Source organism: Podarcis muralis, chromosome 1 (assembly GCF_964188315.1).
Source record: "Podarcis muralis chromosome 1, rPodMur119.hap1.1, whole genome shotgun sequence".
Classification (NCBI taxonomy): domain Eukaryota; kingdom Metazoa; phylum Chordata; class Lepidosauria; order Squamata; family Lacertidae; genus Podarcis; species Podarcis muralis.
The window spans coordinates 126542453-126556366 of NC_135655.1; the positions used below are offsets into that span (position 1 = coordinate 126542453).

The 13914-nt window shown below is 40.9% G+C and overlaps 1 protein-coding gene across 2 annotated transcripts in view; it reads right to left on the reverse strand.

The window, feature by feature from the left end:
* Positions 1 to 1267: 1267 nt before the first annotated feature.
* ALS2 (alsin Rho guanine nucleotide exchange factor ALS2) overlaps positions 1268 to 13914 on the reverse strand; it is a 48635-nt gene continuing 35988 nt past the window's right edge. Inside the window, exons 23-35 of one of the 2 annotated variants that reach the window (XM_077918029.1) lie at positions 13637 to 13714; positions 13391 to 13524; positions 11164 to 11331; positions 9825 to 9942; positions 8953 to 9110; positions 8549 to 8671; positions 6735 to 6911; positions 5669 to 5714; positions 5474 to 5509; positions 4074 to 4135; positions 3298 to 3447; positions 2693 to 2789; positions 1268 to 2309 (exon numbers count right to left, since the gene is read on the reverse strand). In XM_077918029.1, coding sequence (XP_077774155.1) covers positions 2271 to 2309; positions 2693 to 2789; positions 3298 to 3447; positions 4074 to 4135; positions 5474 to 5509; positions 5669 to 5714; positions 6735 to 6911; positions 8549 to 8671; positions 8953 to 9110; positions 9825 to 9942; positions 11164 to 11331; positions 13391 to 13524; positions 13637 to 13714 — 1386 coding nt within the window. In that variant the 3' untranslated portion in view covers positions 1268 to 2270. The remainder of the gene's footprint in view (positions 2310 to 2692; positions 2790 to 3297; positions 3448 to 4073; positions 4136 to 5473; positions 5510 to 5668; positions 5715 to 6734; positions 6912 to 8548; positions 8672 to 8952; positions 9111 to 9824; positions 9943 to 11163; positions 11332 to 13390; positions 13525 to 13636; positions 13715 to 13914) is intronic. The other variant, XM_028701526.2, reaches the window with a different exon arrangement.

A 13914-nucleotide genomic window follows, 5' to 3' on the forward strand; every position in this document is an offset into this window, starting at 1 on the left:
GCAGCTCAGGTTACTGGAACAAATCTATGCCCGTTTAATTATGGGATTCTCTTTAGCTAATCATTACCTCATAATGAAATGGCCTAGGAATAATCCAACTCAAGACACGCAAGGGGCTTCTAGCAATTGCTGATCGAAAGACAATTAAAGCATAGCATTCTGCAAAGGAGTTATGAGGAAAGCAGGGTAAAAATATTTTAGGGTTCAGACATTTTAAGATGCAACAGCTATACAAGATTGTAAGCTGCATTGCTTCAAAATGTGCTAAGATACTGGTAAGTGGGAATCTGGGCTTCTGACCCAAAGGCTTATCCTGATGGCATGGCTGGGGATCAGTGTTCATACTGAGGGTAAAGCAATCCGATATTCAACACCAGGAATGTCAGAGAATTCTGATGGAAACAGAAATAGTAGTGGAAACGACCAATTGCTGCTTTTTCGTCCCATGTGTGGAATGAATAGCAATCCAGCAAATATGATCTATATTTATGTTGTATTTTCTTCTCAAAGCAACTTACAATTATAAACGCATACATAATATACTTTTTAAAAAAATATTTTGTCTACAATGAGATTCCTCACCCTTTTAATTCCCTCCCTCCTTTTATATGTAGGACAGTGCTAAATGCCCATTTCCAGATTGTGTATCTGTGTATGGCATGTCTGATGTAGGGGCCATGTATCATTTGAAATAGAAGCTTCAACCAATGTGTCCAATTTTGTGTGTTTCCAAGACTTTTTAAGTAGCTGGTTAGGATCTCGCTCAGAAGGTTTGAGACAGAGAAATAATCTTGAAAAAACAATTTGAGAAAAATGAAAACAAAATGTCAAAATTATGCTTAATCTCTCTCATGAGAGATTTCTTGGTACAATTTTGACATTTGAGTTTTTCTCAAATTAATTATTCAAGATCGTTTCTCTGTCTCAAGCCTTCTGGGTGAGCTTTCCAGCTGTTTAAAAAGTCTTGGAAATGCACAAGCAGAACCCACTCCTCTCTCATTCGAGCCAGAGATTTAACCTGGTTGTTAGAAATCCAGTCCGTAAATATCAATGCCAACTGGAGAATCAACTTACAGTACCATTTTTATTAAATTGTGGGTGGAATAAAATGGAGGTAATAGGGGAAGTTGATGGGAACCAATAACTTTTAAGTATGTATGGTACCTTCCACAGAGCTGTAACTCACAATTTTTTAACAGAAAAACCACCTTGGAGTGATTAGCGAATAGCACCCAAATGGAATTTGTATTAATTGCCACCAAAGAAATCACAGAATTATTATTTATTATGAAAATTGCTCCATTTACATCCACTGATCCCACCATATATTTTTTTAAATAAAGGAGCTACACAAAAGCCATGATTCAGATTTCCAGAAGTTATCGGCATTGTCTGTATTAACTTGTTAATTCAACTAGAATATTTTTCATATCTCCTACATCTGTGACAGACATAGTGAAGGACAGCACCTGTTTTTATCCAAGATGTCAGCTAACATTATCCACATACACCAAAGGAAAAGTCACAAAAACAATGGCATGACTGTTTTGTTCTTTAAGTATTGTTCTTTAAACAATACTTCGACAAAAAATAAAGTTTGAACAAAAAAAAAGTGTTTCCTTCCACCAAGCAGGCAAAACAGAAGACTCAAGATCCCTGCATGCTAAGCCAGCATCTCAGGCATGACCAAGCAAATACTTATTCCGACAGACCACATTGCTAGCCTTCTGTAATCTGTGTAACAAAACTGCTCCAGTCTTATGAATTGTATATTCAGTACATCTTAAGTCTTGGATTGCCATGGATCAGAAGAAGTAGGAAAGCCATGAGTTCTGTAGACAGATCTTAGTGGATACGCAGACCCAGGCAGTTTAACTTAGAAAGACACTGTGTGGTTCCATAGTGCACTTCAATCCTCGGGAAGCTCAGACGGTCTCTTCAGAATAACAAGCAACATATTTCCGGACTATGCTTTTATATGAATTCCAGGTAGATGGCACACTACACATTGCTTTTGTGAAGAGATGGGAAAAAACACTTTGCCACTTTGAAGGGCAAATATTTTTTCTCCGAAAGCTGCCTTGAAAACCTTATTTTTGCTTCTTATAGATTTTCTTTTCCCCCACTGATATTGGCCTCTGCTTTTTCTCTTTTTTAAAGGCCTCAGAACTGCATCCACCGCATAAAGATTCTCAGTCCACCGTAAGTGCATTTCTGTGAAGAAGGCTAAAGCTGTGTTCATCGGTGTCTTCTATATTTAGGTGAATTGTTTAGGTGAGCTTCTCGTGTTGAATCTGGTAATAACATGCCTGCAAATAAGGGTTTTTAAAAAATGACAATTAGCATTCTTTTATGTGGGTTGGATCCAGATTAAGCTACTTTATTATTTTTATTTACAGGATATATATACATCTTAATAATCAAAACCTTCTACAGTGTTTACATGAAATACAATATTACCAATAATATCAGTTATCAGCAAGTTAGAACAGCTTTGCGGTTTTCAGATTTCCTAGTTCCAGCTATTGCTGATTACAAAGATTAAGGACTAAAGGTAAGGAGATTGTATTTGCGATCAAAGCAGGTGAGAGATCTGACTGATAGTTCAAACAAGTCTAAATATAAATGTGTATACAGGAAAAAACAGATAAACAATTAATGTCTTCAATAAGGATATTATTTATAGGCTTGCCTTCAGAGTAGTGAACATAATGCCTTGCTCCCCATGTTGGAGATATGGATCCATGAGGTCCTCAATCAAATGCACTTCAGAACCCAAATTCCTGATCCTGCCACAAAAAGGGAACAGCTGTTTAAGTCAACCAGCCACTATTTCACAAGACTTCACCAAGAGTACAGAGTGCACACCTATCAACATTGAAATACAAAAGGCAGGGTAACAAGATAGCTATTCCCCAGAGCAAAGGTATACCATCCCCCTCATGTAACAGATGAAGAAGTTTTGTGCTACTGCCAATGGATCAGAGCCAACAGTGGTGTTATCTCAGCCCCATGTAATCAATAAAATGTGAGTGGGACACACTGATTTAGTCCACTTAGACCCAGAACTTTGTTTAATTAAGCATTCCACCTATCTTGGTTCAGTTGCCAGAACATAAGATTCTTAATCTCAGGGTTATGGGTTAGAGCCCGACTTTGGGCAAAAGATTTCTGTATTACAGGGGTTTGGACTAGATGTCCCTTGTGGTCCCTTCCAATTCTACGATTCTATGAGTATTCATTGCAATTGCAAATGACAAGATTCACTGCATTTGCAAAAATTAAACAGCTGCCCACCTGGCTCGTAGCACCACATACAGAAAAACAGGAAACAAATCATCCATCGACCAAAGGAAATCCTCATGAAGACTCTCGAGGACGCTCTGTGAGATCTCCTCAAAAGTCTGCTGGATCACCTTCAGTTTGTCAGCAGGTGTAAAAGTTGTACTATTAGGAAGACATTTTTTAAAAAAAGCAAAATTAGAGCAAGGCAAATTCCTGAAAGATTTCAATAAGGCAGTAAAGTAGTTGCGAGCGAATTCCGTTTTACCCCGTTCTCTAACAAGAAAATCAAACGCACAACCCAAGTTTCCACTTTGAAGAAAACAGTAGTTTCTGATAACTTGATGCAGACAAAGGATTTACCTATACAGAGACGAAGCTGTCAAAAAGCCAATAAAAGAGAACTGCACCTTTTAATTTGGCACATAAATGAAAGCAAGAAATAGGCTGAAGAACAAAACTCTGGTGCTTTTCATACGCTTTGGACTACAACTCCCATCAACCTTAACCATAGTGGTCAATGATCAGGGGTGTTGGAAGTGGCAGTCCAAAATATCTAGAGGGCTTCAGTTGGAGAAGGCTGCTCTACACAGTGACACATTAAATTGTGATACATTATATGCTTCCAGCTCACTCGGCAGTAAGTCTCCCTGTATACAATGGGGCTTGCTTCCTAGCAAATGCGTTACCACCAAAGTCTAAGACCAAAATCCTCAGATCACCAAGTGGAAGTAGCGCTACTGACTAGGACCAGAAGGACAGGACAATAAGGAGTCAATGTTCAAGATTACCTGATCTGTTGTAAGCACTCCACTGCTGAAGCAAAACAGGCATCTTTTGTATTTGGCAATACCTAAGCATAAGAATGAAAACCTATGATTATGATTTCTAACAGTGTACTGGATAGAATAATTCATCACACCAATTTCAGAAGTAATCAGAGATGCTGGATTAAGACTGCAATAAATCTCAACTTCTAGAGCACCACAATAGTTCAGTTTCTGCATGAATTCCAGTTCGAGAAGGCTACTTCAAATGGGGGTGGGGAGATGATATTTTCAACAGTGCACATCAGGGCTGTGAGCTTTATGCTTTAGTTTGTCTTACGTTTAGGGATGCTTGAGGAATTTGATTTCTGTGAACTGCAGTGCAAACAGACCCGATCCTCACCTCCCAGATTAAAGTTCCGATTAGAATGTTATTATATGTGACATAAGTAAAGTTTCAATTCTGAACACCTCTGAATTTAGTGACTCAATTCTTGGTTTCGGGGGGAGGGGAGTGTTTTCACATGCATAGGTTGGGATAAAACATATTTTAGCCATGGGTACATTGTGAGAGTTTTTAAAATTTTATTTTATGATAAAATATGTACTGTATTCAAACGGATTGTTTGTGGGGGTTTTTAAAAACGTGCGTAACGTGAAAACAAGACAGAACAGACTTATGAATGAACACATGCAAAATTGACAGGGAGTTTGATTGCTCTGCCCATCCCTACTTGTATATCGTCACTATATTAAAAACAGAATTAAAGTTGTGATTCTGGCCATTAAAATGAAAGACGATGATCAACTTGAACAATTATCTAGTTAGTGATAGACATCTGCGCGTGAGAAATGCAACTCTGAAAATCCTTCAGTGAATATTATCATCTTACAAAATACTTTGGGTCCCATGAGAACCAAGCCAAGACATAACTGAGGCTGGGAATATCAAGTTGGCGACATGCTGCTGCACTGTTCTTTCTGAGCCATGTCCAAAAATCTCAGCTTCATCATGGTTGCACACTTGTGCTCTATAGATGCTAGCAGTCAGGATGGGCACAAAATGATATCATCAGGCTGTGCTGGCCCAAAGGCGCCTAGTCTGCAAAACGCAAAGTTTTCTCACTTTCCCCCTGTTTAGCAACAAAACTGTGGCCTGCCACTGGCGTGCAGAATGAACCAACTGGACACCTGCACTTTATAAATTCCATATGGAAGGATTATTGCTTTTGCTTTAATAGAGAAAGTGCAGCTTAACCACATGCAGAATATGAACATCTAAAAGGAAACCACAGAAAGCCTCCACCCAAATCAATGAATAATTAGATTGTACTGTATCTTTAAATGAATAAATGATTTGGGGATCATTTAAAAAAAAATCACTTAAGTGAAATAATGACAGAAAAGATAACAATAAATATTACATGTCCTTGGAGCCATGCATCTAGAAGAACTGTACACTGTAAATTGTAAAAATGATTGACATATAAATGTCAAGTGCTAACCAAAACAGCAATGTATTAAAACTGACACACACAGTGACTGCAGTCTAGCTTTATTCAATTCAAAGGCTATCAAAGATACAGAGTTAAGAGAACTCCAAATGAAATATAGCATACCTTTTTATTTTCACCAAGAATACAGGTTTTCGTTGGCCAAAATTTCCTGAAAGAAGTACCATGAGTATAGTTAATTATTTTCCTACCATGGAAGAAAGGATGTAAAACAGAAGAATTTGTTTTCTAACACACTTCCTTACAATATATAATTGAGCTTTCAGGTTCTTAGTAAAGGTAAAGGGACCCCTGACCATTAGGTCCAGTCGTGGCCGACTCTGGGGTTGCGGCGCTCATCTCGCTTTATTGGCCAAGTGAGCTGGCATACAGCTTCCGGGTCATGTGGCCAGCATGACTAAGCCACTTCTGGCGAACCAGAGCAGCGCACGGAAACGCCATTTACCTTCCTGCTGGAGCGGTACCTATTTATCTACTTACACCTTGACGCGCTTTCGAACTGTTAGGTTGGCAGGAGCAGGGACCGAGTTCTTAGCATAGTGGAATTTCCTCATGTATCTGGATCAGTCAACTGAGGGGATCTAAGCAAAAACTTTTTGGCTCATCTTAATGCGAGCTTCCTGGACCTGGTGCCCTCCAGATGCCATTGGACTGGAACTTCCACTGATGCTGTTGGGAGTTGCTGTCTGAAACATCTGGGAGGACACCAGGTTGGGAAAGGTTGGCTTAAGAGCATAGATGAGTTAAGTGAAGAATGGACATTTCTTTGTGGCATGACGATATGAAAACCAGCGGAGCAAGGAAATCTCAGCCTTCTGCCCCAAAGACTTTGGAGAGCTCTAAATCTCATTTGTGAGGGGTGACAATTAATCCCCCGACAGTAACAAACAGGAAATAAGTACAGTGGTACCTCGGGTTATATACGCTTCAGGTTACAGACTCCGCTAACCCAGAAATAGTACCTCGCGTTAAGAACTTTGCTTCAGGATGAGAACATAAATTGTGCTCCGGCAGTGCAGCAGCAGCAGGAGGCCACATTAGCTAAAGTGGTGCTTCAGGTTAAGAACAGTTTCAGGTTAAGAACGGACCTCCGGAACGAATTAAGTACTTAACCCGAGTTACCACTGTACTGCATTCTCTAGCCAGGAGAAACACATTGAAGCATGCTTACATTTGCACCCCCAAAAAGCTCAACAGAGCCATGTCTGGTTGTTTGTTCAGACGCAGGACGCACTCCCAGTAAACATCTTCCTCTCGCTCATTGTCTAAGGCGTACAGCATGAACAAAGGAGGGTAGAGTCGCGGTAGCAACACAGGAAGCAGCAACCCAGAGCTTGTGACCACATAGCTGAAAAACACAAAATGAAGGAAGAGCTTTGGATGAACGAGGGTCAGCTCACAGAAATCTTTATTATACGGCTCGGCTCTCCTCAACCTGTCCTATCTTCCTTTTTCTTTTTTTAAAATACTTTTATTTTGCTTTAAACAAATTGTTGGGGTTCCAAGGGGTTGCTCGAGAGCAAGCAGGCAAATGCCTCCCTGCTCGGCTGTGAAGCCTTGCTTTTGATGCCAAAATAAACTTTATCTGTCCAGAGCGCCACTCATTCACTGACAGAATCCGTGAGTGGGCGGTCCTTAAACCTTCCCCAGCAAAGTAGTTTCTTGATGCCCAGTCTGCGCCTTCCCTCTCGGCGCGAAAGCTTACTGCGCAAGGAGGGCGTGACTAACGGAGGACCTCTCTCCTCCCCGCTTTGCCCAGGCAAGGTGTCCTGGCATCGCCTTGCCTCTTCCGAGCCCTGAAGCTCCTCTCCACTGGAGGCGTGGTTAGTCTCCTCCACTGAGGAGGAGCTGCTTCCCACGATCTTTGGGGGCTCTCTGTAATCCATCCGGCTTTTCCCCTCTCCCCCCTGAGCCGATGGCAGTTCCCTGACACAAATATAGACAACCAAAATTACAAAAGAAAATTCCTTAGAAATAATAATGATGAAAAAAGCTAAAAATCTACAAAAAATATCAAAGTACATGGCATATGGGAAAGAGAAAAGAAAAAGGAAAGAAGAAGAATGAGGAAAGAAAAAAGGAAAAAAGAAGGGGGAAAAGAGAGGAAGATGAGCCAAAACAAGAAGGCTCATCTATTGTATGCTTCCGTCAAGGTCACAACAGATCAACCTGATAATTATCAACCTGTCCTATCAACAACACATGTTGAGGAAGAAAGGCAACCAGTCCAAGGAAAGGTGGGTGGGCGTGATAGGAAATTCACTCCCCAAACTTTCTGCTCAAAGAGCAATCCCCTGTTCAGTTCTTAAGCTCCTGAGCAGCTTAAATGTTTGTCCATGTTGGATGGCATCACAGCACCTAAATCTGGAACAATTGTGTTCCATATTTGTGTGTGAGGAACAACTGACACTATGAGGTGTGCATATGCACACACTGAGCTCAGGAATATCATCACAGAAAGGGGAGGACTAGTCTGCCAAGTTTTTAATTGAAAGAATCAATTAGGCCTAGGATTAAATTGGGATTAAATTTATAAATAAGAAAATGCACGATAAGGAAAGTGATGTAATATGATTATGACTATGATTTGGTTTTTTGAAATATTGATACTGGAAACTGCTACAGATAATTACTAAGAAATTCAGACGGAAGAGACTCGAGGAAGTCAAATACTATGTTTATGAAGATGGATGATACCTGATTGTAATTAATTAAGTGGCATTATGCTGTATTGTGTGTTCTTATTTTTTTCCTTTTTTCTATCTTTTTTCTGTTCTATTTTTTGTTTGTTTTTGTTACTGTTAATTCTTTTGTATTATGCTTATTTACTGAAAATAATAAATATTATTTGGGGGAAAAGAGAAAAAAAGGGGAGGACTAGTCTGGCCCTAGCCATTGATGAGAGAAGGAGCAGCTGTGGAGATCTTCCTCCCTGATCCTACTATCCCATGTCAAGCATTTCTAAACAGATTTTTATCTACATACCCTGGTTCCGGAGATTCTGGCCTGGAGTCATTTTTTCCACTACAGAATGATCTCCTTCCTTTGGTCTCTGTCACCAAAAGTGGGATTGAACTGCCCTCTTCAGGAAGATCAGGGAACAGGAATCTTAAAATCAAAACATGTGTAAAATTAAGCACAACTCACCAAACTGTGTCAAAAATTCTTAACAAGGGTTGCAAACATTTTTTTTCAAATATAATTCTCTTCGAATAATTTTCTTCGGTTTTCTTTCTTGCAGGGGAACCTAGCAACAAGTCAACAACTGCTGGACGATCAGCTTTTCTGCACAAATGCATTTCTTTAGGCATGTTTGTTAAAAGAGAAAGGTGGAAGTATAAAGGTTTTACACTAAATGAGAGACAAAGTTCATTGGTTTTTTTTCTTACCTGACTAGCTGGAAGATGCGTTTGAGGTAGGATTTAATTTCCCTGACTGCTTCCTGCAACAGCCGCCGATTAGCTCCCACGCCTACATACGTCATTCGATATACAGCAACTAGGGTCTCAACAAGTTTTCCCAAAGGATGCAGGGGAGTATCACACGCCTAAAAAGAAAAGGGTCAGGGAATTAGGCAGCTACATAAAGAAGCAGAGTCTTGATTCTAACACTCATATTTATTTAAGGCTCTTCATTTAAAGCAATGGCAGTTCAAACAATATATATAACCTACCCATCTCATAGAAAAGAAGAACATTTACTCTACAATATCAGTGCTCTAGTCTAGTACATGGGTAGGCAACCTAAGGCCCGGGGGCCGGATCCCGCGCAATCTCCTTCTAAATCCGGCCTGCGGACGGTCCGGGAATCAGCGTGTTTTTACATGAGTAGAATGTGTCCTTTTATTTAAAATGCATCTCTGCGTTATTTGTGGGGCCTGCCTGGTGTATTTACATGAGTAGAATATGTGCTTTTATTTAAAATGCATCTCTGGGTTATTTGTGAGGCATAGGAATTCGTTCATTATTTTGCTTCAAAATATAGTCCGCCCCCCCACAAGGTCTGAGGGACAGTGGACTAGCCCCCTGCTGAAAAAGTTTGCTGACCCCTGCTCTAGTATCATCTAAAAATTATACCACAGACTGCAATCTGTAGGAGTTTATAGCAGAACTGGAAATAGTGTTCTTACAAATTTATTATTTGTGACAAAATCCTCACTTTATAGTAGGAATGCATGCAGGTCCCGTTTACTGAACACAGTGTGTTCCCTGCTTGCATCCCAGCTTATAGATAAGAACTTATTTAACAACAGTCACAATACCTTTATGAGATATTTCTTAATGTTGTCGTATTTTTCGAGTGTGAAGGCACCAACGTGTTTTGGAATGAACTCCAAGCTCTCCAAAGTTTGCGCATGAGATCTACTTAACAGTTCTGGGCTGCAACAATGGAAGAGATACAGTTATAAGCTATATAGGAAACACACATGGGTCAAGTAGCTACAAACCAACCAACAAGCAAGTCTAAAAAAACACACGAGAAAATAAAAAATAATTACAAATCCTGAAAACCAGAAATATTGAAAAATGCAATAAATTATACTAGCAAAATGTTCTTAGCTCTTTCTGTCATCTTGCTATTACAGGACTCATTATATTTGCCGCACTCATTCCTTCCTCACTCTCCAATAACTACACTATTGTTTCCCAATTTCCCACAGGTATAGATTTTCTTACGTGTACAAAAATAATACTTTTCTGCTTCTGTCAAAGGGCTGCTCATGTGGATATCTCCCTTCCCTATTTAAAGTATGCCACTGTATAATGTACTTGCCCTTAATTCTTGCCAATTGAAATGGCTCTTTCTAGCCATTTGTTCTAACCTGCTGATAACCTTCATATCTGCTCTGAAACATTTCCTCCTTTTCTACATCCGTCTCCTCTCTTAAGACTTTTTTCCTATCATTTACTAATTTAAAAATAATCCTGGGCAGTATGTGATCAACTGTGCTAACTAAAGGCTCTTGCTACCACACTAACATCCTGTCAGTACCTAATAGATTCATAAAACACTAGAATTGCAAAAGTTTCCACCCACAAAATGGCAGATTTTTTAAATGCACACTTTGCTTAGGCATACAAATGCTGTGAAACGACATAGGTAAAGGTAAAGGGACCCCTGACTGTTAGGTCCAGTGGTGGCCGACTCTGGGGTTGCGGCGCTCATCTCGCTTTATTGGCCGAGGGAGCCGGCGTACAGCTTCCGGGTCATGTGGCCAGCATGACTAAGCCGCTTCTGGCGAACCAGAGCAGCACACAGAAATGCCGTTTACCTTCCCGCCGGAGCGGTACCTATTTATCTACTTGCACTTTGACGTGCTTTCGAACTGCTAGGTTGGCAGGAGCAGGGACCGAGCAACGGGAGCTCACCCTGTTGCAGGGATTAAATTCGTCGACCTTCTGATTGGCAAGTCCTAGGCTCTGTGGTTTAACCCACAGCACCACCCGTAGTGAAACTACATATATTACAATATATATCCATAGCAAACTTCCAGTAAGCTGTTTTTAAAAATCTCAATGTAAATTTAAAATGATGGCCGAACTTCACTTGATATTTTTTTCCTGCTGTTTCTTGAAGTACAAGTGTCCCTCACTACTAACCTGTCTTTGTGTTGACGCCGATTGGTTGTCAGGGCAACAGCAATGTTATCCCAAGCCTTCCACCTGTCCCCCTGGCCTGGTTGCTCACAGCCTAGCTGATGCCAGCATTCCTCAAACACCGCCTTCCATTTTTCATCAGCCGGAACAGCAAGGTTTCCAAGCTTCCGCCTGGGGACATTTTAACCACAAGAATCGCAATTCTCAATGAAACGCCTTAAGAGAGGTGTGGATCAGCAATTTCTCCTAAGAGCATGCAGATCTAGAGCATTATGGGGTGGCGCAGGGCAGAAACATTCCCTCCACTCTTCAACATCTCAAGCTTGCTGTTAATTGATAAGACACATTAGCTAATGTTGGGCCGTCTGACAATTGCTGAAATGGTTTTTATTGTCAATCACTTGGGGGCGTTTCATGGGAGATGATTCATAAATGAATTGCTATTTATTATATCAATAACCAGGACAGTTAATAGTGCCCAAGCTGAAAAGATGAGGTGGTAAGGATCAAAGGATTGTGGGATGAAGACCAGAAGCATTATTTTAATAATAACTTACGGTAACTTCAAGGCCTTTGCTTAAAAGCAGAGAATCTGATTCTCTCTGTGCTGCATTAGACAAGTGAGCAGCATTAACTATTTCTTAGAAAAAAATCACCCAATAAATTCTGAACTTAAGACAGCCAACAATCCTCGCTTCAGAGGCACCTGCATACATTTATTCATAGACCCCCTAGTGAGGTAAAAAGCAGCTCCCTAAGAAGTTTGTTAAGTTTGGCAGGGAAGCCTGATTCAAAGTCAGATTTGGGCATCAGTGATGTCAAAAGTAATTAACAGCATCATAAATAAAAGCCAAAGCGGGTGGGGCAGGGAGAAATTGAGTCTTATGCTGTCCATAAATATAAAATAGACATTCATTTTGTTTAACAATTTAAAAACAACCACAGCTATGTATAATGGGTACTGTATGACTTAAAACTGACAGCCACACCAGTGCTCTTCAGAGATGACAGTCCTGCACGGTTGCACAAGTCTGACAGGCACCTATTCCCCAACAGCATCTCTCTGATGACTTATAAAAATGCCTGAAAACATCCATTATGAATCAAAATGGGTTGTACAGTCCAACCACCGCACAGATGCATTTCCAGTTCTGTTTATGTGTGTGTGTGTGTGTATATATATATAAAAAGGTAAAGTTAAGTTCAGTCGTGGACGACTCTGGATTTGCCACGGTCATCTCGCTTTACAGGCCGAGGGAGCCGGAGTTTGTCTGCAGACAGTTTTCCCAGGTCATGTGGCCAGTATGACTAAGCCACTTCTGGCGCAACGGAACACCGAAACCAGAGCAGGGCACGGAAATGCCCTTTACCTTCCTGCCGGAGCGGTACCTATTTATCTACAGTGGTACCTCGGGTTACATACGCTTCAGGTTACAGACTCCGCTAACCCAGAAATAGTACCTTGGGTTAAGAACTTTGCTTCAGGATGAGAACAGAAATCGTGCTGCGATGGCGGGAGGCCCCATTAGCTAAAGTGGTGCTTCAGGTTAAGAACAGTTTCAGGTTAAGAACGGACCTCCGGAATGAATTAAGTACGTAACCAGAGGTACCACTGTACCTGCACTTTTTGGTGTGCTTTTGAACTGCTAGGTTGGCTGGAGCTGGGACCGAGCAATAGGAGCTCACCGCCGACCTTCCGATCGGCAAGCCCAAGAGGCTCAGTGGTTTAGACCACAGCGCCACCTGTGTCCCACATTCTGTTTATAGGAACCTCTATTTCTACTGCTTAGGGGCCCTCACTCTTTAAGTGCCAGTGACCGATTGCAGCCCCCAAAATACAGCTGCTACGTTTTCACTTTCATCACAATGGTCACCAGCTGCTCAGATATCATATGACTTACAGAATTTCCACCACTTTTAGCCTTTTCTAAAGAACAAGCATTATATCTCTTGACCCCATTGTCTTCCAAGCACCTCAGACAAAACCTGCAGTGTTCCGCTCAAATCTGAAATCCGCATGAGGACTTGGCAATGACGCTGTACTATTCCCCATTGCCTAACCAAGCAGAGGAGCTGGAAATAAACAACCAGAGTTGGGCAAACAAGGCAATACAGGCTGTGATCTAAAACCTACTTTGCATTCAGATCAGTGGTAGGGCTCAGGTACCATGGCTAGCTACAGACAAAGACACAATACAGTCTAAATAGAAGCCAACTTCCATTCACTCACAGGGTTTTGGGTCGCTCCTTCTCATGATCGTACAAACTGGGTTTGAAGTAGGTTCCAGCAATCTTTATCCCAGATCCCCACTCGCCACTGAAAATACCTTCAATAGTGTCTCCATTTGGCAAAGTCAGTCTTCCCTTTGAAGAAGGGATGGAGGGGAGGGAAGAGAGTAAAAAAAGAATGAAATCACTCATTTTGAAAAACTGCTCTATTCAAAAAAAGCAATCCCCCAAAATATGATTTACCAACCTTTCCATTAAGAGTCCAATTATCTGAAAACTCTCCTTCATACACTGTGTCATCTTCCGAAAGCAAGACACCAGTCCCCTGCATAAAGCAGAATCACAATCATTACAAGCCCTGTTCTGAATAGTTCACATAAACACAGAGTAGTATTGGGGAAGAAAAATGTAGGAAGATGTATATTTTTACAGTAGCCGTAACACAAAGATACAGAACAGTCAATGTGCTGGATCCAAACTTGTCCTTAGTGCGAAGGGCAGAGATCCAGTGGAGACTCACGATGG